The sequence below is a fragment of the Astyanax mexicanus genome, chromosome 8 (genome assembly GCF_023375975.1).
Source record: "Astyanax mexicanus isolate ESR-SI-001 chromosome 8, AstMex3_surface, whole genome shotgun sequence".
In the NCBI taxonomy this organism is placed as follows: domain Eukaryota; kingdom Metazoa; phylum Chordata; class Actinopteri; order Characiformes; family Acestrorhamphidae; genus Astyanax; species Astyanax mexicanus.
In genome coordinates this window covers 14,168,922-14,195,496 of record NC_064415.1, presented here as the reverse complement: position 1 = coordinate 14,195,496, position 26,575 = coordinate 14,168,922, and the positions used below count along the sequence as shown (strand labels likewise).

Genomic DNA, 26,575 nt, shown 5'->3' with positions numbered 1-26,575 from the left:
TCACTACACTACATTATTAGAAATCTGTCATTCAATTTGGCTTTTTGAGGGTCAAAGCCTGGAGAGCCCAAACTTGTGCAGGGCACCTCTGACACTGTAGAGTTTGTTCTAATCCAGGCTTCTCACCTCTGGTCTTTGAAGGCCAGTGTACTAAACATTGTATTGATTTTGCTGCTCAGATACACCTGATTCAACTTAATTTCCTGTTTCATGTGTGTGTTTAATAAAGGAAAAAATCTATATTGAACACTGGACCTCCAGAACTGGAACTGAGGAACTCTGGCCTAAAAGCATTGAATGCTATCATGCTATATATGCCTTGTAATCTAACACACTACAAGTGCTTCTTTAGCCCAAATGTAGTGTGAAAATGAGCTTTTCATCAAAAAAAGCTTTAGCTACATTAGCCTCAAAGCTCTATTGTATAATCAAACATACTGTATGGCTATTTTGTATGATAAATTGTGTAAATTATGTTATTGTGTAAATTACATTAAATTTAGCAATACGTTCTTTCATTTCAAATAGAAATACTTATATACTTCTACCTTTTGTGCATGTAAAAGTTTGATAAGATTTGTTGTTGTACTTAGTGCTTTGTTAGTGCTTTGTTCACATCTGGCTTTCACTGAAGACCTTTTTGAACCCATCTTCATTGGTTTCTGCTGATGTCCACATAAAAAAATGATCAAGGACCCAACTTCTACTCCTCCCTTGTTCAAATTTGGGGGAGAACTATCTGTTTCTAATTTGGTAAGCCAGCCTTCATAAATAATTATATGCTGTTCCCCATCTTTAGAGAATTTAGGTATGTGGTTTCTAAGAGCTCACCACAGAAATAGTGTGGCTTAATTTAGAGCGTGGTAAGAAACCTCTAGGTAGCTATTCAGTATTACTTTTTATAGAATAGTTTTATGTTCATTAAATGTGAGATAGGTACATTTTTACTCAAGTAGCTGGATTATGCTGTGTTCACCCTGTGAAGGCACTGTGAGGGTTAAACTTAAGGTAATTGTAGATTTTAGATTGGGTCAGCCCAGTTATGCAAAAAGCAGTGTAGGCCCACATGTGTGGTTATAAGTCGAATTCGGTTGTCGTCTTACTATAAATTGGGTCAGTGAGTGCAGGCAAAATTGCTGACTTTTACTACTGGTAAGGCACACAAATCCCATCACACTGCAAAGCAGAAAAGCAGCACACAACCAAAAGCAGATGATTATTGAGTCAGATTATGTTTAAGAAAATTACATGTTTTGATGGTAGTTTATTAAATCTGGAGGTCATTTACAGTCATAAACCTGTACTCTGTCTAGCAGTTCCTAACAGTCTAAGTCAGTTTTCCATGTTTTTTTTCCATAGACAAATGTGTTTTTCTTTAATAATAAATGTGAATATATATCAATTAGATGGTAATAAATCATTTTATACCAAGCTACATATCTAATTCTAGAGTTGTTAGCATGTGTTTTTGGAGAACAAAATTGTGCAAAGAAAATATGCAAAGAGAACAGTGGACTCTGAAGACTTGTATGAAACATTATAAAACAGCTATTAGCTATTTTTTTAAGCAGCAAAATACCATTATAAAATAACCTTTTCATGTTTCAGTTACGAACAATTCTGAAATATAAAAAAAAAAATCACTGCTACATAAAATAATTCTTTACAGGTTTCTGACGAATTGTGGGTAATGTGAAAGTAAGCCATGATTTATTAATATGTGATTCAGTGTTATTGTGTTATGTATTATTGTAAAAATCTTGTGCTTGTTACAGGCCTAGTGAGCTGTGCTAAAATTATATTTTTCTGTTTTTCTTTTAGTGAGCTTGAGCCTGAGTGGCTGGATGAAGTCCAAAAGAATGGTGAGCTGTTCTATCTGGAGCTGAGTGAGGGCGAAGAGGAGGCTGTGCTAGCCCAGGTCTCCGCCAGTCAATCGGCTGCCACCAATCATGTGCGCTTCAGTGAAAAAGAGGCAGAGATCATCACTGAGCAGGGCAAGAAACAAAGGGACTCCAACACAAAATCGGACACAAAACTAAAAAAAAAGCTAGCTAAGATACTGGGGCGCAAACGGCGGCCGTCTCAAAGGAAAGGGGCTGATGGGAAAGATGGCAGATCTTCTCAGCAGCCCGCCTCCATACTGAAGAACCAGACAGGACAGCGGGCCGGACTGGTTGTGCAGCAGCCGCATCTTAAGGATGTATGTGTTTACTTGAACCCTAAACGACTGAGCAGCATTTCTCCGTCTACTCCAGAGAAAGGAGGACTACTGGAAGCTTTGCTGGGCGTGGTCCACCGGGGAGGAGACAACCGAAGCCGTACGGGAGAAAAGCTCTTTATCCACGGTCTAGTACCTCATAGTCCTGCAAGCAAGTGTGCGCAGATTTTAATTGGTAAGGATTATACTATCTGTTACATGCTGTTACATACAGTGTTTAATTACAGCTGTAGGTAGAGTAACTTAATTAATTCTAAACCCTGTCTCTGCCAGGGTTTATACATGCAATAAAATTCCCATGCAGGTACCTGCTGCAATTTACTATTATCAGTGCAGTGTTGCACAGATTAAAGAGTGCAGATATCTGCAGTACAACAGAGTTCTTCAAAGAAACCTTATAAATTACTTAAAATTGCTTAAAATTGGTCTTATTGATAGCAACAAATACCCTGATATTGCATACTGCAGATTCTCGCACTGAGGACAGTCACTTTGAGAGCTTGTACCCACAATGTTTTTTTATAAGTATTACTTATTGCTTGTCATCTTTGTAAAGATAAGCCAATGTCAGTGTCTTATTTGGATCAGCAGTTGTATGTTGTGTTTAAGGCAAATAAACACAGTGGATTGTCCAAAAGCCTCAATGTGAAAAATAGCTAAATTTTCTGTGACTGAGTTTTGGGTTTATTTACATGAAAGGGCATACGAGTCCTGCAAATCTGCAGTAGTCCCATTCCAGACAGACCAAAGGAATTCCAAAGGAATTACACTACTGAGTAAATCACCACAAGCTAGCTTTTTATGAGTGGCTCTGAAACGCCTGCCCATACTAAAGCAATTAGGCCATTTAAATATCTGAAATAACGCAGGGGAAGTCTGTATAACGGAGATAGGAGTACCAAGATCTACCAAAGGCAGGTGGAGGAGACCTTTGTTGTGCAGAAGCGAGAGTACATTCTAAGGAGATCTTAACTTAAAGGCAGGGCTTATAAACGTAGAACCAACGTACTTTTTCTCTGTTTACTTCATTAAAGAGTTGAACAAATTGATCCCTCGTGTGTAGCGTGTAGTAAAGCTGAGGTTAAAGGCCTCATTTTTATAGTGTGTTTCTCATGGCTTTTAACAAACTCTGTCTGTTTTTTAGGTGATGTTCTTGTTGCTGTTGATGACGTGGATGTTACATCAGAAAATATCGAAAGAGTTCTCTCATGTATTCCTGGACCAACACAGGTGTGTGTGTGTGTGTGCATTGTTATTTGTATTTCAGTGGACCACCCTGCCTTCGCTGGCCTTTTAAAGACCCGCAATGATGGGATGATTTATTTAAATCTTCTTATTTGAGTATTTTATTACCTACAATTAAATGCTTTCCGGGCATCGTAAACCTGTCTCAGCATATAAGGAAAGCCTCTAGGTTTGACAGAGAGCACTGTAACCTCCAACAACAACTCCAACAGTGTAAATTTCAATTAGAAACAGCTTTTATTCCTTGTCCCACATGTCTAGTTTGTTTTTATATGTGTTGTTTTTAGCACTTCTAAGTGCCTCACTTTGTACTGTTATAGTGGCTGGCAGGCTGGAGGGCAACACTGATTCAAAACTCTGGATTGGTTTAGACATTCATGGGAGGCTGTGTGTGCAATGAAAGTAGATATTTTGACACAGAAACACGTCCTCAAAGTATTAATACAACAGGTGGTCTCGTCTTTGTAGGAATTGTAGTATTTAAAATGATTTATCCATATCATGCACTCTTACCAAAAAGGGTCCACTGAATTTAACAACAGCAGAAACAATTATTTTCCATTATACCAAGGACAAGTCCATTTTTATTTCCTTTTTTTCCCAAAACTTCCAGACCAACAGCAGATACATTGATAAAGAGTACATCCAAAGCAATAAAAACATACAAAATGAGTAATATAATATGCTCACTAAGAGGATGTCACAGTATTTAAAAATTAAAGTAAAATTTTACTTGCACTGTGTTTTGGACACAACAACAAAATATCAGAGTTGGGCAAATATCAGTTGGGCAGCATATAACTTTTATCCACCACCTTCCATAGAGGAAGAGCTGTTTCGATACTTAAAGAAGCAAACGTTTAAACATCCACCCAAACATCCATATGACCTCATGGAAGAAAACCAATTCCAGAAAATCCTATCCCAGAGAAATGGGTACGGTAATTTATGAAGCTCCAGTAAGGCGGATACTTCGGGTGCTTGTGAGCCTCATAAGTTAGCTCTTAGGCTGATGAATTTCCCAACAGCCCATTACAATCAATGTGTGCACATCACCAGACCTTAAGTAGCAGAGTTTCCCTTTCACTGCTTTGCTACTCTACTCTAAACAAGGTTAAAAAGCCTGTCAAAGTGTTGGTTTGCATAGCTATCTATTTTATGGTGTGTACACAGCAGTGGCTATTTCAGACTGCGCTCACTTTAAGTATGATACGATCATAAACCATTTAATATAAAATGAACCGGAATTTCAGCACAAAAGCCGAAGTAACACTGTTGAAAGTGGAATAAGAGTAATATTCCACCAATTGTTATTATATACCAATTGTATATATGGTAAACATTTTTGGTTTAAAGAACCAAACACTCATTTTTTAATGATGTTCACAGTTCAAACCATGGTTATCTTTAAGAAAGCTTCATTGATATAAAAAAAAATGGTTGCTGTCGTTGCTTCTCTCTTGTTATTAATGAGAAGGACACCATCATTAACCCCATGCAGAGCTTCTTTTACTTGGTTCTCTACTGGGGAAGGATATTTTAAATAGCTTATTAATGTGGAAATTTGTCATTAAAGGGTTTTTTAAACAACAAAAAACTCTAAATCTGAACAGAGAGGAGCAACCATGTAGTTATGGGAAGGAGGCCGCAGCCGGAGGCTTTTTCACAAAGTGCTCATTTAAAAAGATTATGTCTCGTTAAAGTGTCCTATTTAAGCAACTTAGAACAAATTAATCCCTTAAACACAGACTTCTTTATCCAAAGTGCTGAGTTTTGTCCTTCTATGCATGTTAGCTGAGTCAGGAGTCAATGATACTTTTGTAGGAAAAATGTAGGAAAAATTTGTGAATTGGGAAGTTAACTGAAGGCACTATTCTTTACAGATATTGCCCCCTTGTATTTCCCATTTAATTTTAATGTAAACTAAATGCATGTATTCTTTCCAAGGCTTGTTTCACGCTGCAAGGTAATAGAGTCAATTTTAAGGCCGGGTTGCTCTTCTAATGTAAGTGGATGTGGTGGGAAACGAGACTTTGAGCTAATACAGATGTATATAGAGTGGATTAAAATTGTGTAAATTTTTAAAGTGAACAGTGTATGCATACATATAGCTACCTATAGCTATATGTCTGCAACTGCAGTGTGCAAAATATGTAGCTGTGTATGTATACGTGTTTTCATCTCAAGCTCGCATTTTAGTTTATGAACCTAGTTGGCCTATTTCCAGCCACTGTTTAATCCATTCTTTTCTTTTTTTCAATGTGTTTTTTTATAGGGCTCTCTGTTTTCTGCTTTTCCTTTTTATGCTCTCTTTAACCTCATATGCATGAATGCCTTTTTACCAGGAAACTCTATAGTCTGCTATAGTCTGCTGTTTTTTTTTGTAAGTTGCTTTGGACAAAAGCGTCTGCCAAATGTAATGTAATGTAATGTAATGTAATGTTTTTGGTGGACATAAACAACTTAACATTCCCTCTACATGGTTAAAAAAAATCAAAGCCAAAATGCCCCCTAGACTGGCAAAAAAGAGATAAAGTGCCAACAAGGATGGCATTGATTGCAGTAAATTGTGATGATGTGCCTTGTAGATAAAAAAATGATTATTATGTTCTAATGAGAGCATACGTATGGGTGTCCTTCTGCTCTTCTGATAGAAAGGTACCATTATGAGCAGTGTTCTATTCCACCCTTACTAGACAGTGTCCAAAAGGGTGTTTTTTTCAGTAGAGAAAGATGATGTATTTAAGGTTCTTCTCTGTGTGAGAGTGCCTGGAAGTCCTAGGAAAACAAGTGCCTATTTAGGTGCTTCTTTAATAAAGAAGTGCCTAATCAATGTAGAAATGGGTGTGTTGGGCCCTATAGGTTCCCTCACAATGGAGTAACATGGAGTAGGTGCCTTTTTTTGTCCCTGCCCTTCAATCAGCCTGACTCAAGCTTATTGGTTCTGGCATCACGGGTTCTGGTTCTGATGCATTTTTTGGCATTTTTGTATTAGCTGAAGTTATGATGAATGTAGGCTCTCATACAACATGTGCTGATTTGCATTCAGCTGCCCGTGAAATCTTAGATAGTACCTTCCAATCACCACCATGTATTTCTATATGCGTAACAGGACGTTGCTGATTTCCCAGAAGGCTTGTCTTTTGATCGCTCTCCAAGCCGGTCGCGTTCGGTTCGGCAGCCTAAAAAGGACGGAATGCTGAAATTACAGAGTTGCATTGCCTCGCCAGCGATGGCGGTTATGGCACGGCTTGTATTTGGAGGCCACAGGAAAAGTGTCATTATTCTGCGGAGCGGAGAGGGAGGGAGAGGCGGTGAGTTGGAGGAATGGAGGGAGAAAAAGGGGATGATTAGAGGATGAGTGCAGAGAGCAAATTACACCACAGGAGTAGGAGGACAAAAAGAGGCTAAATGTTCGACCTTAGTCTCTTCATCCGCAGAATTACAGGGCTCTGCAGTGTCTTGGAGGTGTGGAAGATGGCCATGCTTTTTTCAATGAGTTTCCTGAGAATTCTCTTAAATCTGTTGTTTGTTGGTTTTTAGTAATAAAGCCCAGCTTTGCATTGTGATACTTCTTAGCATCGTAAGAAACAGAGTTATTATGAAAGGATGTTTTAACCAGTGTGGAATAAAACCATTTCCATTGGCAGCGTTTCTATACACAGTTACGTCACCAGCCAAAAACCCACATAACCATAACTGCATTATATTTTTTGACCACTGTGCAAGAAAACAACACTGTACCATATTTCATTGTGAAGCATGTTATCCTGAGGTTACAGTGGTGGTTCACGCTGGATTGAAATGACACATTCCTATCTGTTGAAATCTGGTTGGTCAAACACTGTGGATGACTGTGGAGAACAGAACATAACACTGGAGCTCGCTGAGGTTTTGCTGTGGTGTCACAGCTCAGCACACAAAGAACCAGGGTTTGGCCAAACTTTGGATGGATCCACGATTTTTGTAACTCTACAGTTTTAATCTCACAAGTAAAGCTACAACCTTGTAAAATATGCACCTACCAGTTGCTCTGAAGCATCATCACGGCTATATACTTATTTTGTAACATGTTCCTGTTTGACAGGAATTATATAACAAATCAAACTGTAAAACTCTCCGGTATGACTGGAGAAAATAGACAATAAGTAAACAACAAATAAAGTGTACAATAAAAGGACATTTCCAAGCTAGAGCATTTACAAAAGTAGTGATTGTGTGGCATCTTGGAATGTTAGTTTGTCTTTCTAAATTTCCCTTGTCAATGTGAATAAAAATGTGTCAAGACAATGCGGTACAGATCAAGATAAAATAATAAATACAACAATAATACACTTTTTTTTTTTTAGAATTGCACATAATTGGAAAAAATATTTTGCACTATTTCGTTTTTTGCTAAATACAGAAAATCCACTTCATCAGATTTCACAAAAAAATCAATGATATTAATAATGTTATCTGTGTATCCATTACTGCAGTAAAATAAATATGGTTTGGGCAGATCTTTAATCTGTCTCTAGATATGTCATGGAAAATTAGGACCGTGTGAATTGTCTTTTGTATTAAGCAACAAAAATGATTTGAGACATTGCACATCTTGCAATATGATTACTTTGCACATGCACATTATGATATAGGTGATCAAGCAATATATATTATGCAGCCCTATTAATGCACTTGTTTCTCACCATGGAACAAAACTAGGCTAGAACTCTGCATCCACTTTCACTCTGGACTGTTAGACTAAACCTAGGTCTGTGGCCAGCAGTTGTAAACACAGCATTAGTTATCTCTCTTATTCTGTTTTTCTTATCTCTTATTATGTGTGGCCAGTTTAAGCATACATGGTGCATATTTCTTGCATTATATAAACTTTATCATGACATATTTGTCTGTCATGATCTCTAGTTTGCTGCAGCATTACTCTGGTACAGTATTTCCCCAGTCAGAAATCAGAAATCAGCTCTCAGCTCACTTTTCACCGTTATTTCCTCACTAAATCCCCCACCCAAACACACCCACACTGCAGCACCATGCTGAGTCTCATCTGCCCGTAACAGAAAACACATGATATAAAGTATGAAGCTCTGGGTTCAACTCCAGTGAATTAAGTCTCTTTGGATGTAGATTTAGGCTGAAGTCCTCACGCTGTAGTTTGCCTTTTTCTAGGTAAATAAGTCTTTGGCTTTAATGTTTAACAACACTGGCTCCTAATCCTGGTCCAACCCCGTTCTGCATATTTTGGTGATTTCCTAGCTCTAATCCAGTTTACTAGCTCCCTCTTATCATCTAATTTACAAACCCTGCTTGAACTGAAGCAAGGGGATTTTTCTAAGTATGTTACATATCATTGCTGTCCATTGAAAAACAAGTATCTCCATTATTGTTGATTTCTAGTTTACTACATAATTTGAACTGACAATCTGTCCCCTAAACTGTGCCATAATTTCCTGATGAACGGACCAATGGAAATACTTAAAAATGACCTAAAATAATCTCTTTTTACATTGACTTTCATTGAAAGTTCAGAAGTTTTTTTTTCTCTCTCCTGTAAAGTTGCTGTTTTGCAGATACTTGTTTTTCATTGGACAGCAACAATATGCATTCATATTCATAGAATGTGATAGTAAAAGCACAGTGCTATGAATTCATTTACTGATCTATGTAAACATGTATAAAAAAACTATAGAAACATACCTTATCAATATGATAGCTAATGTGAATATAACATTTATCCAGTCTTAACAGTGGCAGCACCTAAAAATTACACAAAAAATGTGTTGTAATTGTTAATTGTGCTTTAAAACCCATAAAAGAACAATTGCACAATTGTATTAACCATCAATCTGTATCTGAATGATGTTCAAAAATATGCAGGTTCTATCTCAATACAGAGACATATAAATTTTGCCATGATTGTAAATGAAAACAAATAATAATCAAACATGTCGATAAAAATACACCAGTCAGTCATAACATCAGAACCACCTGCCCAACACTGAGTAGGCCCCTCTGAGCAGCCACAACAGAGCTCACTATTTGAGGAAAGACCTTTGAATACGGAAATACTGAACAACATCTGCCTGATGTTTTGGAGATGCTCTGATCCAGTAATCAAGATATCACCTCTCGGTTCTTGTCAAAGTTGGACTGTTACACTAATCCATTTTTCCTGCATCACCTTCATGAAGTGCTAAAGTTAAGGCTAATGTTATGGCATTAACATTAATACATCTAGATCAATCTATTACTAGGTAAATTACCTTCAAGAGCTTCTGTTATTCCTTAATTGTCCTTAGTTGATCATGACAAATTAGAAGAATTATACCATAAAATAAATGTTGATTCCATAAAAATCTACATGTGTAATAGACTTGTGTATTTGTGAAAAAACGTTTAGTGATATAAAAAACCTTCACATATCTCTTTTCTAAATACGGATTTCAGTGGTTTAACACAACTGTCTTCTCTGTTCAGGTGCGGTTGACTCTGGAGACGGCCAGTGTGGGCAGGATCGGTGTGGAACCAGTGACGCCCAGGTCGAGAACTTATCCACCAGTCAGCCAGCTGGTTCGTCTTCTCTGGGGAGAGGATACCATGGAGCTGCAGATGTCTGTAGCACATATACCTCATATTGTCATGTACCTGTCACTCAAACTGGACTCAGAGTCACCTCAGGAGGAGGTCAGTGATCATCTCTTAAAAAGGTTCTGCTCACATTTCAGGCCTCATTATTGGATGCAGATTTTTTGCTCAGATTGGATATGGATCTTGATGGTTCTCATTCATAGAAGCAAAGTATTTATGTTATTGTTAAGGATAGTATTAATATTAGGGTCATTATTAAAGTATGAACAATTGTTCAATATACTGTGATACAGTGAATCCATAATATTTTCTAAGATATTTTCTTACTGAAAAAAAATCATACAATTGCAGCCTTAGCTACGAAGCAAATATATATCATTCTAGCTCATGGAAAACATTTAAAAGACATTAGGCCGACCAAGTAAGAATGGCCCAATAAACGTGTCTCTCAGTTTGATTTAGACATTCAATTCACATCAAATTAATTCAGCTGTGGTGAAATGAGCTACAGCAACAGCGACTGCAGAAAGAAACCGGCTGCATTTTAACAGTGTCTATTCTTTAAAAGCAATAGGAGATGAGTTCTCCTACTGAATAATTTATAACAGCACAGCGTCTGTCCATTACTAACATCTGCTCCTGGAAGCACCAGCCTGTCCTGTTAAGGCCATGAGATTCTCATTTAATAATAAAGTTACGCAAAGTTGGAATTACTATAAAACTTCAAGGGAAACAGATTAAGGCCAGTTTTGGAAGTTCTCCACTGAAAACAGCTAAACTCCAGAGCTCCAAAGATAACAGCACTGAAAGAACACATGTCCAGAAAATGTTGCGCTGCATAAAAAGCACAAAGAATGACCACATTTAATGCTTGCCTTGTGGACGCGGTGGGGGTTATTGTAAATGTAGTGGTGTGGGCATTGATTTGTTTGAGTGGAGCTGATTTACAGCACACTGCCACTGTGCAGAGTGTGTAGTCTCTTTGTTGAAGCCATCACCCTCTGTCTCGTTTCAAAACCTCCCTCTCTACTGAAAGATTTACTTGCTGCAGTTCAGTGATGTGAGTTTGAGTCTTGGGGTGAGTGTGTGTGTGTGTGTGTGTGTGTGTGCGCTCATGAACTTCAGCTCAAGCTGTTTAAGCCACAGTCCACAGCAGTGCCAACTTCTTTCCCTGCCCAAACACTCTGCCTGTGTCACATGACACACAGCAGTGGATGGCTTTCAAATGCTGAGCTCAGATTTAGAGGATGTGGTTTACGCTGCTGGAGAAATGTGGTGATTTTATGTTTGTGTGTGCATGTGTGTGTGTTTTGCAGATCACGAATAAAGCCATTAAATTGATCCTGACTTTTCAAAATTTAATCTTAAATAGAAACTTAAATTTACACTATATGCACTAGTATGTGTGCATCCCTACTAATGAATGCATTCAACTACTTTAATGATGTGTAAATGCACATGTCCAGCTTTCCTGTCTACTCCCTGTAGAGTATTGTGAGTACTGTCATTAGAATAGGACTCAGATAAACATGAAACCTCTTGACACCATGTCTAATACCAGGCATAGTATTAGCTGAATGATGGTGCTCCATCTAATACTTTTGGGATGTTGGGAATGAGGTGGGGTGGTGATCATCCTGTCATTTTGAATGCTCTTGTTACAGAATTCAATCAAATCTACACAGCAGTTTTCCAAAATATAGTAGAAAACCTTTCCTGTACAGAAGAAACCGTTACTCCAATTATTTTTAATAACATGGATTTCAGAAGTAATGTCCCAATACGTTTATACATGTAATGTATTTTTGTAAACTTAACTCACTAAGTTGCATCTTCTATTCAGATGTACCAAAACCTATTGTAACACACTCTCTCACACACTGCCCGCAGAGTCCCACTGCCCTCAGATTCCTATAAGCTGCCTGGTTGTAGTGTTTCTGTTCTGCATACTAATCACGCCTCAGTAAAAGACGTTTCTCACCCTTTCATCTTCACTGAATACATCAGCAATTCTGCATTCTCCCCTGTTCATTATAATTTATCCTCATTCATTCTCTGCCTATTATTATTTTAAAGTAGACCAGAGCTGGTCTTCACCGAGCGTATCCAGCCTTCAGTAGAAATATGCCCTTTTATTTTACAGCATTCCAGTGCTGTATGAAACAAATCTTTAATATTTTAATCATTAGAAAAGGCTGCAATTGTCAATGTTTTGTACTGCAATAATAATGTATTTCATACACATCATCTTTTGCCAATGTCACTGTTTATCACTTTAAAACTTTTTAGATTGGCTAGGCTACTGTTTCAGTGCTCTACAGGTTCACAATAAGGGTTTTAGGTTGTTCACCGTGGCACTTCTAAACAAAGGCCATTGATTGAGCCTGAGGGGCCTCACTAAGCTGTTTAAGTTTCTGGAATTGACAGGACTACATGCTTATTATACTTACTGCTTATACCTAAATACGACATTCATCTAAATTCACCTAAATTCACCCACCAAACATATTCATAAATACATTTTATGTGAGTATTTCTAACCTACTTTTTACAATTAAATCTGTTTTTGTTTGGCTGAATTTCCTCTGTGTACTGTGTTCTAATCAAAATACCGTCCAATTTAAAACACCACATCTAATTTCAGTGTAAAGATCTCTAATAACAACACACAATAGCAAAGTAAACATCATGATGTGGGAAGTGACTGACTTTTTTGAAACTCTTTTAGTTAAAAAAATATGAAATGTTTTTTTTAATGGTTTGCCAAACAAATGAATTCTAAGCCTTTGCATATAATAGGGCCTAAGGAGTGATTAGTTGTCTCTGTTTTTAAAGCATTATTATGTGAGAATAAATATTTTTTGGTCCTCCTCTTAAGTCAGGGACTGTAATTCACTTTTACACCACTGCAATAAATACAAGTCATACTTTAAGGGCCCCTCATGGACTGCTATACACATGCATGTGTTGGCAAGAAGAGAGATACAGAAAACGCTTCTGAAGTGAAAGAAGCATGTGGACTGTGTTAGTAGAATATTTAGGACATTAGTATGACTTGGGTTACACAGGTTCTGGCCAGTAGTGGCAATGTCAGTCAAAGCTGATATTTGAAGAAAAAACTACAACATAACGCTTTTTAAGTGTATTTATTTCTCAAGTGTTTGTTTCTTTGCAGCAGGAGATCCTGTACCAGTACCCACTGTCTGAGGCCGCAATGCAGCTAAAAGGAGTAAGAGGTATCTTTCTCACACTGTGTGATATGCTGGAGAATGTCACTGGAGGACAGATTGTCAGGTGAGCTTCTGTAAAAAAAAAATATATATATATATCTTAGAAACTGTATCAAAATATGAGAAGGTAACATATGTCATTGGTGTAAGATAATGGAAAGGCACAAATAGCTGTGTTTAATATGACCAGATACACAAACCAAAAACATTTTATATTGATTTATATTGAGGTTTACATTGATTTCAGATTAACATTATGATTCATGAGCTCCCAGTGACTTCTTAATTTGGAATGACTGAATCACTCTCACCTCTCCCTGTGTGCAGTTCCTCTCTGTTGCTCAGGAAGCAGCTGGTGCATGTGGGTTACTGGAAGGAGGGTGCCAACCTGCTGGTGATTGGCCTGCCAGCTGACAGGTAGTCATGGGATAATGCTTTTTATTTACTGACTATAATCACAATGCATACACACCTTATGAAACTGACCTCTAAAGGCTCTCATCTATAATTAAACACATTATCTTTGTCATCAGCCTCTGTCATGTGCTTTCTTTGTGCATGATAATGCACTCTAAGAAATATAAGTACAGATTTGTACTTAAAAGAGTACAAAGCTTGTCGCTGGGGCTGTACCTTATATTGAGGCACAAAAAAGTACCTTTCAGTGAAAGTCCTTTTTTGTACCCATGGTTTTTGTGGCAGTAAAGATCATAAAGATTATAAACATTATCATCAACTAAATATGGCTCAAAAACTTGATGATACAAAATTGTCTGGCTTTCAAATAAAAAATGTGCAATTTAAATATATATTGTTCATTAGTACAGTGATGCAGAATACTGAATGTACCCTTAGGCTGGTTAAATGGTACAAATTTGTACTTATTGCTGTTAGAAATGACTTTGTACTTCAGAGGGAACAAATCTGACCCCGTAAAGACCAATATTGTACCTTTGAGGGTACAATTATAAAGAGTGTACCTTCGAGTACAAAAAAGTACTCATATCGTACCTCTGTTTTTTAGAGTGTGGGCTGATGAGGTAAATCAGATTGGTTGGAGTATTGACGTAACTATACTGTGACTGACCATGGAAACACTGCTCTCTGTTGCTGCTTTCACCCCTAGTTTGTGCGCTAAAATTCTCACCAGAGTTTCAGATTTTGTGATGTATCTTTTTCATGTGACTTGAACTAACTGGGCCTGTTTTTTTTTTGTAACATACCAAGTGGAGTATGAGTCAAGTGTTTAGATCTGTGAATGCAGATTAATAAAGTAAAAGGTTGATATGCACCAAATAATGTAACTGTGAGTGTACACTATATTGTATATTTAGGGTTGTGTTTTATTTAGTTGTATTTAATGAAGATTTGTTTCTCTTGCTCGTCTCTCAGGGTGCCGTTGCTGCATCTGCAGACTGTAATTGAGGGAGTGGTGCGCACACTTCGGGTTATGTATGGCTCTCTGGACAGGTAGGTGGGGTTCAGCCATCGTTACATCATCACATGTTTCTTCTATTCTGCTAGGGGTGCGTGAAGTGGATAAACACGGCTTGGCAACCCTCATTTATTTCAGGCTAAGATGTAGTTTGTTGTGTGCGTCCACTGTGGGCCTCCACTACTAAACGTTATTGTTATTTACAATGTTATTACAGCTTTTTTAATGTGTTTATTATGAAAAAATAAACTGAAATAACAAAAAAACTACAATTTAACTTACAGCCTACAGACACTGCTGGCTGTTATTAATTGTGTTTGGATGTGGACAAAAATGACTTTGCCTCTGAATATGCTCCCAATAAAAATTTAATTAACAGAAAGTCATTCTGCCACTAATGGTTCTCTCTGTCTTTCTCTCTCTTCAGTGCGTTCTGTGAAGGAGAGAACACTCCTCCTTTGGATCATTTCTTCTGCCTATTCTTCCAGCAGCTCCTCCAGCCGTCTCGTTTGAGTGACGGCTCTTGTCCCTCTTCTCTAGATATCTCCGGGACACTGTTTCTGGACGGATTACCAGCAGTTCGGTGGCTCACTTTACCACCAGACATCAAGGCATGTCCACTCCCTTTTTCTCTTCATATTTTGGATTTTGGGTTGTCAATCTAATACAGAAAAACTGATTATACACGGATTACGTTTTTGTTATTATTATTCTACATTGTACAAAACATGTGTTCAAATGTGTTCAAATGTGTATGTGTGTATTGAACACATAGAGGCTAGTACTGAATTATACAATACCATTCTTTGTACTGGTAGATCTTTACTATGTGCAGTTCTTAATTTTAGCTAACATGCTTCTCTGCTGTCTGTGGCCTGACAGGTTGAGGTGGACACTGTTCTTTCAGACTTTGAGGCTTCAGATTTTGGTGACATGGTAAGCTTTTTTAGGCCTACAAGCTAATTATGTGATTTATTGTGTAACAAGAAGAAGAAACTATTAATGAAAGTTTGCGTCATTCAATCTTTTCCTGTTAATTTCTGACTTGTTAGTCCGAAGACTCCTACGGCATGAGACGTCTGTATGTCACTCTGGGTTCCTGTCTCTTCTACAAGGTGAGTCATTGTCCCACTTTATCACACATTTCACACATTTTTATCAACAGCACTGGGCAGGATGACACTAAGCTAAGCAGCACTTTGACTGTATAAATGCCAGCCATCTGCTGAACAAGAGAATGGTTAAATAATGAATGAGTAGATGAGGATGATTCAGTTACCTTAAAGGAGCATCTCATGTCTTGGAGTGTGAGAACATATGAAACCCATTCCTGACACAGACATGCAAACGTAGTTCCTGTTAAGAAGTATTGCCAGTAAAATTACACCCTCTGGAGCAGATAAATATAAACTAGACCACTTGTCACCACACTTAATGCCATGTGTGAGCTAGGGTATAAAGGGGTATAAAGCCCCCAGGCATTGATCTGTAAAGCAGTGGCATTGTGTTTGCTGGGATGATGATGTTTCTTCCAGTATGTTTGGGTTGAGTTGGGGAGTTGGAACGTGGTGACATAGTGATCACCCAATGTTCTGACCTCACTAATGCTCTAATCAAGCAGATCCGAACAGAAATGCTCTTATAGTCTAGTAGAAACACTGGTTACTCCAACAAACCAGTAATACTCCTAATATCAGAAAAATAACTGAGCAGGTGTCCCATTAATTTTGTCCTCTTTCTATTTCAGGGTTATCTTATCGCGAACCACCTCCCTAAGGAGGACCTGCTGGATGTGTGTTTGTACTGCCAGCACTACTGTCTCCTTGCCCTGCCCACAGAGCAGCGTGTGGGTCAGCTGGTGGTGTGGAGGGAGGTGTTTCCACAACGTCGCACACAGCCCAGCCCCCTCACCCCACGTCTGGGCTACTGTGAGCCCCACGCACGTTACTTTCTCCTGATTGTTGGATTGGTGAGTGCAATAATTTCTGAATATGCTGCCTTTCAGACGTTTTAAGTTCACCTTACACTTAAATACACTTAAATTAAGCAAAGAAATCTGCCAATGTGGTAAGCAGTTTTCTTAAAATATAATAAGCAACCACAAAGTTTAATAATGAGTGAATATAGACTTAAATCAAGTAAAATGGCTTAAATTAAATACAATTTGGCTTTAATTTGAAACACAGATTTTTCATGCTTTAAGTTCAAATTACTTAAAATAAGGTGGAAAAAGTAAGACTAATAAAGATCATTATTTTTAAAATAAGCAAAATATTCTTACACCTAAGACAACAATTCTTATCAGATGAAATAATACATATTGCCTTGAATTTAGATAGTTTCACTTGCTAAGATTTAGTTTTGTGAGGTGTCATCTTGTGAGTGAGCATGAACACTGGATAGCATAATCAAATCAATCAGAAACAGTACAGATGCTGTGAGGTGAAATTACTTTACCCAGCCTTTTCATTTAAAACTAATCCTATAATCCCAACACAAGGTTTTTAGTTAACTTGCCTATTCCATGTGTAATATTTTGCTCTTATGGAAAACTTTTTAAATCAGGTCATTTCAGTGCATTGTTTTAGTTAAGATGTATATTTAGGCTGGTTTCCATTCCTTCAGTGTTTCTAGTTTCACACTCTCTGTATTTTCAATTACCCAAAGTGTTACCTTTTTATTGTGTGTGTCTATGTGTTCTTGTGTGTGTGTTTTTGTATGTATAGCTTTATATGGAAAGCTGTTTTATCCAATATTCTCCCAGCTGCACCTCTATTGCTCTCTCCCTCTCCCTGCTGCTACACTTATTGCTGGCTGGATAACTCACATTCCTGTCAGGCTGAAGTCTCTGAAGAGCTGTCAGACCCCCAGCGTCGCTGTATTATTTTCTCCCTGAGGCAGCGTTTTTTTTTTTCACACTTTCACTCACACTGTTTTCTCTTTATCCTCTCATTTGGGCTCTACTCACCTTATTTTCCTTCAGTCTGTCTCCTTTTTAGCCACTTCAGCAATTCATGGGAGAGTCTATGATGTCTGTTATTTATATTATTGTCCAAACACCTGTTTTGCGAAAAGAGTGCTTAATTACATTTTATCAAGTGAGCTGATGATGGAATTAAATATATCCTGATTTTTCTGATCTTTCAGCAGTTGACATCTCCTCATGTTGAAATTATGTTCATATTTAAATCCAATTGATACAGTTCATCATTTTGTACAATGCATAACCAACGTATCTTAGATAATATTAATAGTTAATATTAGTGTCTGTGCATATCTCATCAAGTACTTTAAACAGATTTAAAGATCAATTTTATCTGTAGTTTGGCAAAATTTAAAAATGAAGAGAAAAATTGTCAGTGAAAAAAAAAAAATTATTCCCCTTGAACCATAGGTTTAATGGTCAGTTATTAATCCCATTGCAAAAGCCATTAGGGATAATTTGGTATGTTGGATGATGTTATTATCAATGATGATATAAAGGTAGTTATGTGACTGCATACAAAGTGTAAAGTGCGTAAACTTTTATATAAAGTTTATATTTCATATAAGGTTTGTACCAGTGGCGGATGCTGGTCTTTCAAAGAGGGGAAGCTCAATTTCGGCCTACATCTTAACATATGTAGTTTTATTTATACGTAAATTCTACTCTCCCTGAGATTTTTTTTTGTAAACAAAAGGCATTATTTTTAAGTTTTCACTACACAACAAAAAGGTACCCATTCTTTACATTGAACAATTACATAAAAATGACGCTATGACATGAACAAACATAAAATGATCAGTAAAAAAAAACATTACGCAAAATCTTTAAAGTTGGTAAAGGAAAAATACAGGTAAATTTATTTCCTTTTTGGACAGTTTTAATTTCCTTAAATAATCCCTTTATTAATTTAAATTATTTAAATTATTTTTAATGATAACACAATACTTACTCCTGGCCCCTGTTCATTTATGTCCTGAGATAATTTCATCAAGAGGAATGGCCATCAGTACATTTTATTTGTTACAGCACTTCCATTCAGCCAGCTCACTTTATCATACCAGGACAGCTGGAAATACCTGTTACTTTTCCCCACCTTTTACACCAAATTAATCTGAGCAGTTGATCTGCCCTGCTGTTTAACTCTTCAGTTTTTCTTCTTATGGAAGACTATCAAATGGCTTCTCCAAAACAGATTTTTTACACTAAAAGATCGCTGATTCGCTCATTTCGCTGTCAATCAAAAAGGGACTCCGCCTCAGACAGATCATCCAATCATCATGCAGAAGCTGAGCGTCCGGGCCGGCCGAGGCCAGCCCACTGCTCCATAGACCCCCAGAGACGCTGAGCGTCCGATGGGCGGGACAAAGTCCAGCATTTATCCAATGATATCCATGTACACACAACAGTATATATTTCATCACTTATTTTTTTACATTTTAGGGGAAGCTGAGCTTCCCTTGCAGTCTTAGAGCAATCGCCACTGGTTTGTACTGACATTAAAAATTGTAACATCGTCTGAACTTTATGTAGCACTTTATAATAAGGGTCACAAATAACAGTATTTAGAGTAATAAACATTGTTAAATGGTTAAGTAATATCCAACTAATTATTAATTGGCACTAGTTAGGATATTAAACATTTCTAAATTTTAAATGCTTAATTAAAAAAAAAAAAAAAAATTCATTTGTTGATGAATATAGGAGTATTTTTGGTTATTTAAAAGTTATTTTTGATGCTTATCATTTAAATAATAATCTTTTTGATTGTTTTCTTGGTAATCTCCTGACACTTATACTGTTGTCTGTCTTTCAGAGGCACTTTATGCAGTGTGTTTTACTAGAGGCCGGTGGTTGTGCGTCCCCGGCTGTTGGATCCCCTGGTCCTGACTGTATTTATGTAGACCAAGTCAAAGCCACTCTCCTCCAGCTGGAGAGCCTCGACTCGGCCATTGAAGAGCGGCTCTGTGCTCCACCCACCCCATGCCTCTCCTGTGCTGACTGGTTTATTCCCTCCGGTGGACGGGACCGCCTGGATGGAATTGGCAGCTCACCTATCCTCAACCGGCTCACAGCTGCCATCAAGCCCCCCTCTCCCAGCGTGATTGGCCGTACTCTGTTTGGAGAGTCGGGTTCAGGCTCTGGTGGTGCAGGACTGAAGGGCAGAAGGCCAAGCCCTCAGAGGAGTCTTTCAGACAGCGGGAGTGAGGGCCGTGGGGAGACCTCTGTGACCTTTACGCTGGCACATAGTCCTCACACTACACCCGATGCTGCTCGCAGGATGCCCTCTGGTGGCTCACGCAGGGACTCACTGGGGTCCGGAGGTTCAGACGGCAGCGGGGGCAGCGGTGGACTGTTTAAGGTTTCTGCATTTTATTTTACATTTAATTGTATATAACAGGGTCAGGGTTTACCATATGTTCTTAATTTTATACAGTGTTTCCCACTTTCTGGACATTTCCAAAAAAATGTGGGCCTGGCGATTGCACAATTATTTTAGTCATGATGACCAAGATCAAAATTAAAACTCAAATATAGCCTAAAAATATAGATTATAGATTATATGCCCTACATAATCTAATTTGGTCTAACACAGTGGTGTCCAATACTAGTCCAGAGATCCCTGTTTTGCTTAGTGTTTTCTTTGCTGTAACAGACCTGATCCAAGCAAGCGAATTGATTAACGAGCCCTTTCTAAGCTGAAGTGAAACTCTCAAAGCAGAGAAAACTTAATTGAAATGTGCAGGGAAGACGTACTTCAACTGGAGAAATCACAGCTTTATATATTTCACTGTTTTTTTTTTTTTGTTAAATGTAGAAAGTGTTTAAGCATAGCTAGAGCTGGACAGAGTTTTTCATTTAAATGGTAAAGTTCCATTCAGAATGCCACGTATGCTCAGAATTTGTCTAGGATTAATCTAGTCTAGTCTTATTGAATTAAAAATTAAAATGTTATGACATCGTTACAGTAACACAAAAACTTTGTATTTACAAAATTACACCTTAACAGGAGACGAATGTAAAATGTATTGGAGCATTTTTATTGGTTCACTCATCATAAAATTTTTGCACAATGTAAAAAAAAAAAATAAAAAAAAGAACTGGCTGTTTAACGATATGTTAAAAATTGAAAGATTGGATATAAAAGGTGACAATATACCAGCCATTACTGAATTTTATTTACTAACATTTACTGTAATATTTGTACTGTGACACTTAACTTTTCATGTTCCAAAACTTTTATTACTTTTTTAAGAACTACAAAAAAATGTACAAATGTACCATTGTTGGTACTGTATAGTTTAATGTTATACATTCCAACAGTGCATCCAAAGTTATCTGAATATCATTCACAGTCAGCACTGTAGCCCTTTGATGAATATCTTACATGCATAAAGAACAAGCTTTTTGATGTGGCCTATCTAGATCTTAAAGAGTGAACTGATGTATTTTCTCCTGCCTTCCTTTGACAGGGGGATCATGTCTGTGAAGTATGGTTTTGTCATCCATCATTTATTTTATGCCCTGGTTTCCTCCAGATCTGAGACATATATAGAAATATCAGGAGGCAAAGCAATGAATCAGACATGGACATCACTCTTCTAATTCTGGCTGCCTCGACATATTTTATATAAAGTCTGTGGCTCGTAAATCCTCAGACAGAAAGACGAGCACAGAAAAGACAATGGAAACTGTCTTTCATCAGATTTTCTGAAATACTGCAGCTCAACTCTGAGACTCAAACGTATGAGAAAACCACACTTACACAAACGAACGTCAGTGTGGATTCAGCAATTGCTGTATTGATATAAAACAGATAATACCAGCAGTGCTGTTCTGTGGAGTAATGTTTAGTTTTAGATTTATTGAAGGGTAAAATGGTTACATATATGTCAGCATTACTGAATGAGTCGCTGTGTGTGTGTGTGTTTGACTCCAGATGCCCAGACTGAAGCAGCCAAACCCGTTCTATCTGGGTTCTCTGAGGAAAAGTCTGACGGACAAAGAGACGGAGGAGATGCAGAATATTCTGAAGTGAGTCCAACCTGGGTTTTAAGCTTAAATGAGTCATGTAGGTGTTTGGAAATAGTTGCCTTCTTTCAGTAACATTACATAAGAGTGTAGAATGTGTAGAGTGTAGAGTTCTGAGTAATGCAGTTTTCATCCCAGTCCAGTATTAAACTTGTCTTCGATGTCTTACTTAACTGCAAGTTCTGATTAAAGGGATGGATTAAAAGGGCTTTCATGTTTTTCTAAATTAATGCTGATTGAAAACCCTCATTTTGTGTGTGTGTGTGTGTGTGTGTGTGTCAGGCTCACAGCAGGAGTGGAAAACACTCTCTTCCACTATGTTCTTATGGAGACGGTGCAGGGTATCTTTATCGCGCCCACACACAGAGAGGTTTCCCAGCTCAGCGGCTCTATCCACCCTCAGCTCATCCGCAACTTCCACCACTGCTGTCTGTCCATACGGCACGCCTTCCAGCAGAGTCTACCACCACGGGTACAGTGTGTGTGAGGTCAAGGCCACCTAGGAACATTATAAATCTTTAATAACAGTTTAGTTACATAATAATAATCCAGGCAATAGTAGTGTAATGATTTGTGTATTACAGTATTACAGTAGCAGTTTGTTTAAATGCATGTTTATTAACTATCAAGTTTTAACTCATCTAATTACACAAGTGTAAAAAATTTGATTAGTAACAACAGCATATTCTCTATTATGTGGGTATACATGTAAAATAATATGTTTAATATGAAAAATACTGGAATGAAAAATCTCCTGTGACAGCTAAAGAGGGGCTGAAAAGTGAATGTAATATATTTGTTTTTATCTGTAACAGCCAAAATATCATCAGGTATAACATTGTTGGTACATGATTCTAAATATGTAACTACATATTTACTAAAGATACTGAATATAAAAAAAGGACGGAAAATCTGGTGTTACTGCAGAGATCCCAGACATGGAATGAGCGGTTTTTACTTACAGTATACAGAAGTCTGTTTAGTCCATGACTAGGCTTAATCCTTGTCTGGGAAAACAGCACTATGGATTAGTATAGCCAGAAGCAGAGATACTGGTATACCTGTGTATCACACTGAGCATCCATAACATTAGCAACACTGAGTGGCATCTATCAAGAGGTAGGTTATTCTGTATTAGGCAGCAAGTGAACAGTTGTTTACAGGTGAACAGGTGTTTACTTTAATAAGGCCCAAATAATGATGGCTAGAAAAGAGTGTGTCAGTTCATCTCCAAAACATCAGGCAGGTTATTTGTGTTGTTCCTAGTATGTGCATTGGTCAGTACCGACTAGTTAAAGAAAGGACAACTGGTGAACCAGTGACAGGGTCATGGGTGCCCAAGGCCCACTGATGCACTCACAAAACCTTACAGGAACTAACTTATAGGACTTTATGGATCTGCTGCGAATGTATTAGTGCCAAATCCCACAAGACACCTTCAGAGGAATGGGGAACCCATCTCTTTATTAGTAAGATTTGTTGTGAGGACACAAGGGAATCCTATTTAATATTAAACAGGTGGTTGATTGGTTATTGCATGAACACGATATTCATATTTTTAATATGTTTCTCTCTGTGTGCTATCAGGAACGGAGAGGAGCTGACAGGCCTCAGGCTTCTCGAGGGCTTGGTCCTGTTAAAGAACATGGTGTTCTGTTTCAGTGCAAACCAGAGAACTGGACTGACCAAAAGAAACCTCCCCCCACCATGACATACTGGGTCATCGGGTAAATATTTCATTTTTATTTCTCTTCTACAAAGAAAGCAGGTTTATAGTATTATGGGTGGAATTGATTTAGCAAATTTCAGCAGTCTGTACACGGCAATAAATTAAGTTTGATACAGTTTGGGATCAACTGGGATCAACTGAAATATTCCTGCTTTGAAGAATACACTTTTTTTGTTGGGAGTTTTTTTTTTTAAATTGACAGAAAGCTTGAAGCAATTTTCCGTCTTGGTTAAATTGAGGCTGAACTCAGCAGCCCTCGCGGTGTGGGCGGTTTGTTGTCTGCACTGATAAATCTAGTGGAAAGGAAAGGTAAATAGGTCTGAGTGCAGTGCAGATCACCTGCAGCTGGGCCTCAGTGGAATCTAAGCTAAAGCTGGAGCAGAAAGGGCTGTCATTTATCAGTCCACTGCCTCTGTTTCCATGCAGTACATGCACCATTTTTCTATTGCATACCTACCAGCCTGTGCAATCACTCCAATGCCAAACACTGTAATGATTTAATTTGTAAATACGCTCATTCACCAAGTAAAAAGAAAAAATAGATATACCCAGAATAAAGTGTCGGATTGCCATGCTGTTAGGAAGGAAGATAAACATTACCTGGATAAATAAATTATATATATATTTAGACTAATAATGGTCAACACTTGATCATGCTTATTGAGCTACACATAACCCATCCCAGATTTTGCGGTAGGGTTGGAGTGTTGATAGACATAGGTCTGGTTTATCTGCTGGCTATGGCATAGTGCCTGTATCTCTAAGGTAAGCTCTTGAGACAGCAGCAGTATGTGGATGAGCATTGTCATTTCTGAAGAACACTGCTGAGAATGGGTTCAGAACCTTATTAACGTAATGTTGGGCTGTCATGTGCCTGTAATGAAGACCAAATGTGATCTGGCATCGAACAAAGTTGCAAAGCGCACGACACGTGGCCTTCTGAACGTGTGACAACAGTTTTCACAAATTTGCACTGTTCACAGTGCCTCCACACAGGACAAAAGTGGGCCTCATTACTGAAGATGATCTGCTGTCATTCTAAGTCACTCCATGACAGTCTCACATGGATACCTGCCAAGTTTTATTACTGTCATTTAATTCCTTCTGGATTCAAGTATTTTTTTTCCATATGTACACGAGAAACTCTCAGTTTATCACATTTAGAAACTTTTGTGTTGTTGTGTGTTCCAGGCGGATGGTCCTAGAACCTGTACCTCAGGAGTTCTATGTGTGTTTCCATGACTCTGTGGCAGAGGTTCCTGTGGAGATGGCTTTCAGACTGTCATTTGGATTGGCCATGTGATGTTCCTTCAGCGACGCTTCAGCCCTTCTCGGACCCACCAATATGGGATCTTTCTCCACCTGTGGTAGAGGAACACAAGTCTGATGCACACAGTTTTGGGAAATGTTTTCCACAAGAAATAAGGGCCCCTTACTTGGCTAATGAGGAAAACATGTTGGAAACTGTGTAAACCTCAATTCAGGCCTAGTTGTTTATAGCAATCGAGAGGGAACAAGGAATTGAGTTCAGTTTTGGCACTTGATAAAAGTCAGTGCTTGGGTTCTTGTATAGATGGTCTTCAGATGAATAGCCTTTCTAGTGAACCCAGTGCTTTGCGGGACTTCTGACTGGTTGGGAGACCGTGTGATAAAAATCTCAACAGTTATACCTCAGGTATTGTGCTATATTATACCAAAAAATAGGACAGAAAAAAAATCTGACTTAAACTGAGAAGCTTGAAGAAAACAATACAAGCGCTCACATTTATACTTCACATTATTATTGGGAGAAACCTTGTTTTAGTTTTGGCCTGTACATAGCTCTGGAAGTCTTAACACCTGTATGTTTAAGGTGTTTAATGTGTTAAATGTACAGGGGTTGGACAATGAAACTGAAACACCTGGTTTTAGATCACAATAATGTATTGTGTTGACGGACAGTTCTGGTGGAAACAGGAGAGTTGAGCTGCACATTAAATTCTGCTGTGATTTGGGCAGTCATGGTTTTATGTTTTTTGGATACAATCCGGGTTAGCACCTGAACATCCCTTTCAGACAAGTTCCTCTTGCGTCCACAGTTAATCCTGTTGGATGTGGTTGGTCCTTCTAGGTGGTATGCTGATATTACCCTGGATAGACTTGCTGTCTTGATCACAGATATGCCAGCAAGACGTGCACCAACAATTTGTCCTCTTTTGAACTCTGGTATGTCACCCATAAGGTGTGCATTGCAATATTTTGAGCAAAACTGTGCTCTTACCCTGCTAATTGAACCTTCACACTCTGCTCTTACTGGTGCAATGTGCAATTAATGAAGATTGGCCACCAGGCTGCTCCAATTTAGCCATGAAACCTCCCACACTAAAATTACAGTTTCAGTTTTATTGTCTAACCCCTGTATACACCAGGACTACAGCCTAATCTGTATATGCTGTATGAACAGCATATGGTTGTTCAGCAGGCACAGTAAGTTTAATGCATTTTCAGTATTTAAGAACGTAAAATCCATTAACTTGAAACAAAGTGTAGTAGAAACCAAGTACAGGGAAACGCAAACATAATATTGGTAAACATCACAATGCTAATGTTTCAGCAGATAGACAGTAGGCAGACAAATGCTGGACTATTAGAACATAAAAACATTAAAACTGTAGATTTTAAGAGAGACATTTATTTTTCTTATGACCGAGACAAATTATGTAACTTTTTTTTTTTTTTTTTTTAAACCAAGTGACCTTATTTCATGCAGGACCAAATAGAATGGCTTTCCATACTTCTACAAACACTGTATGGAAAAGACAAAAGTTTTGGGACACGTGCAAGGGCATATAAAAAAATAAACAAATTCAAGGAGGATTTGATTGCATTCAGCGACATGAGCATTAGTGAGGTTAAAATGAGTAGACGTCATCACCTCTCAACCTTAAATCTAGGGTCAGCTATGTTCTTTTTTTATGTGGGGGAGATGTTTCTTTATTTAATATGTAGCAGTTTACGTGTTTTATACAGAATCTTTATAAGTGCACATCACAGATGTGTGGGAAAAATGCAAATAAATTTGCTATGTTTACTGTTTATTGTTTTGTTTTTTTTACAAAAATAATTGAAAAAGCCA

General features: G+C 37.9%; 1 protein-coding gene across 3 annotated transcripts in view; it reads left to right on the top strand.

The window, feature by feature from the left end:
- Positions 1-26,535, top strand: part of intu (inturned planar cell polarity protein) — a 29,700-nt gene extending 3,165 nt beyond the window's left edge. For 2 of the 3 annotated variants that reach the window (XM_022678080.2, XM_007238406.4), the window contains exons 2-16: positions 1,822-2,393; positions 3,363-3,448; positions 9,941-10,147; positions 13,227-13,345; positions 13,609-13,698; positions 14,674-14,751; positions 15,144-15,327; positions 15,599-15,652; positions 15,769-15,831; positions 16,464-16,685; positions 19,516-20,061; positions 21,640-21,734; positions 22,014-22,203; positions 23,319-23,458; positions 24,652-26,535. In XM_022678080.2, coding sequence (XP_022533801.2) covers positions 1,822-2,393; positions 3,363-3,448; positions 9,941-10,147; positions 13,227-13,345; positions 13,609-13,698; positions 14,674-14,751; positions 15,144-15,327; positions 15,599-15,652; positions 15,769-15,831; positions 16,464-16,685; positions 19,516-20,061; positions 21,640-21,734; positions 22,014-22,203; positions 23,319-23,458; positions 24,652-24,763 — 2,758 coding nt within the window. In that variant the 3' untranslated portion in view covers positions 24,764-26,535. The remainder of the gene's footprint in view (positions 1-1,821; positions 2,394-3,362; positions 3,449-9,940; positions 10,148-13,226; positions 13,346-13,608; positions 13,699-14,673; positions 14,752-15,143; positions 15,328-15,598; positions 15,653-15,768; positions 15,832-16,463; positions 16,686-19,515; positions 20,062-21,639; positions 21,735-22,013; positions 22,204-23,318; positions 23,459-24,651) is intronic. The other variant, XM_022678079.2, reaches the window with a different exon arrangement.
- Positions 26,536-26,575: the final 40 nt, after the last annotated feature.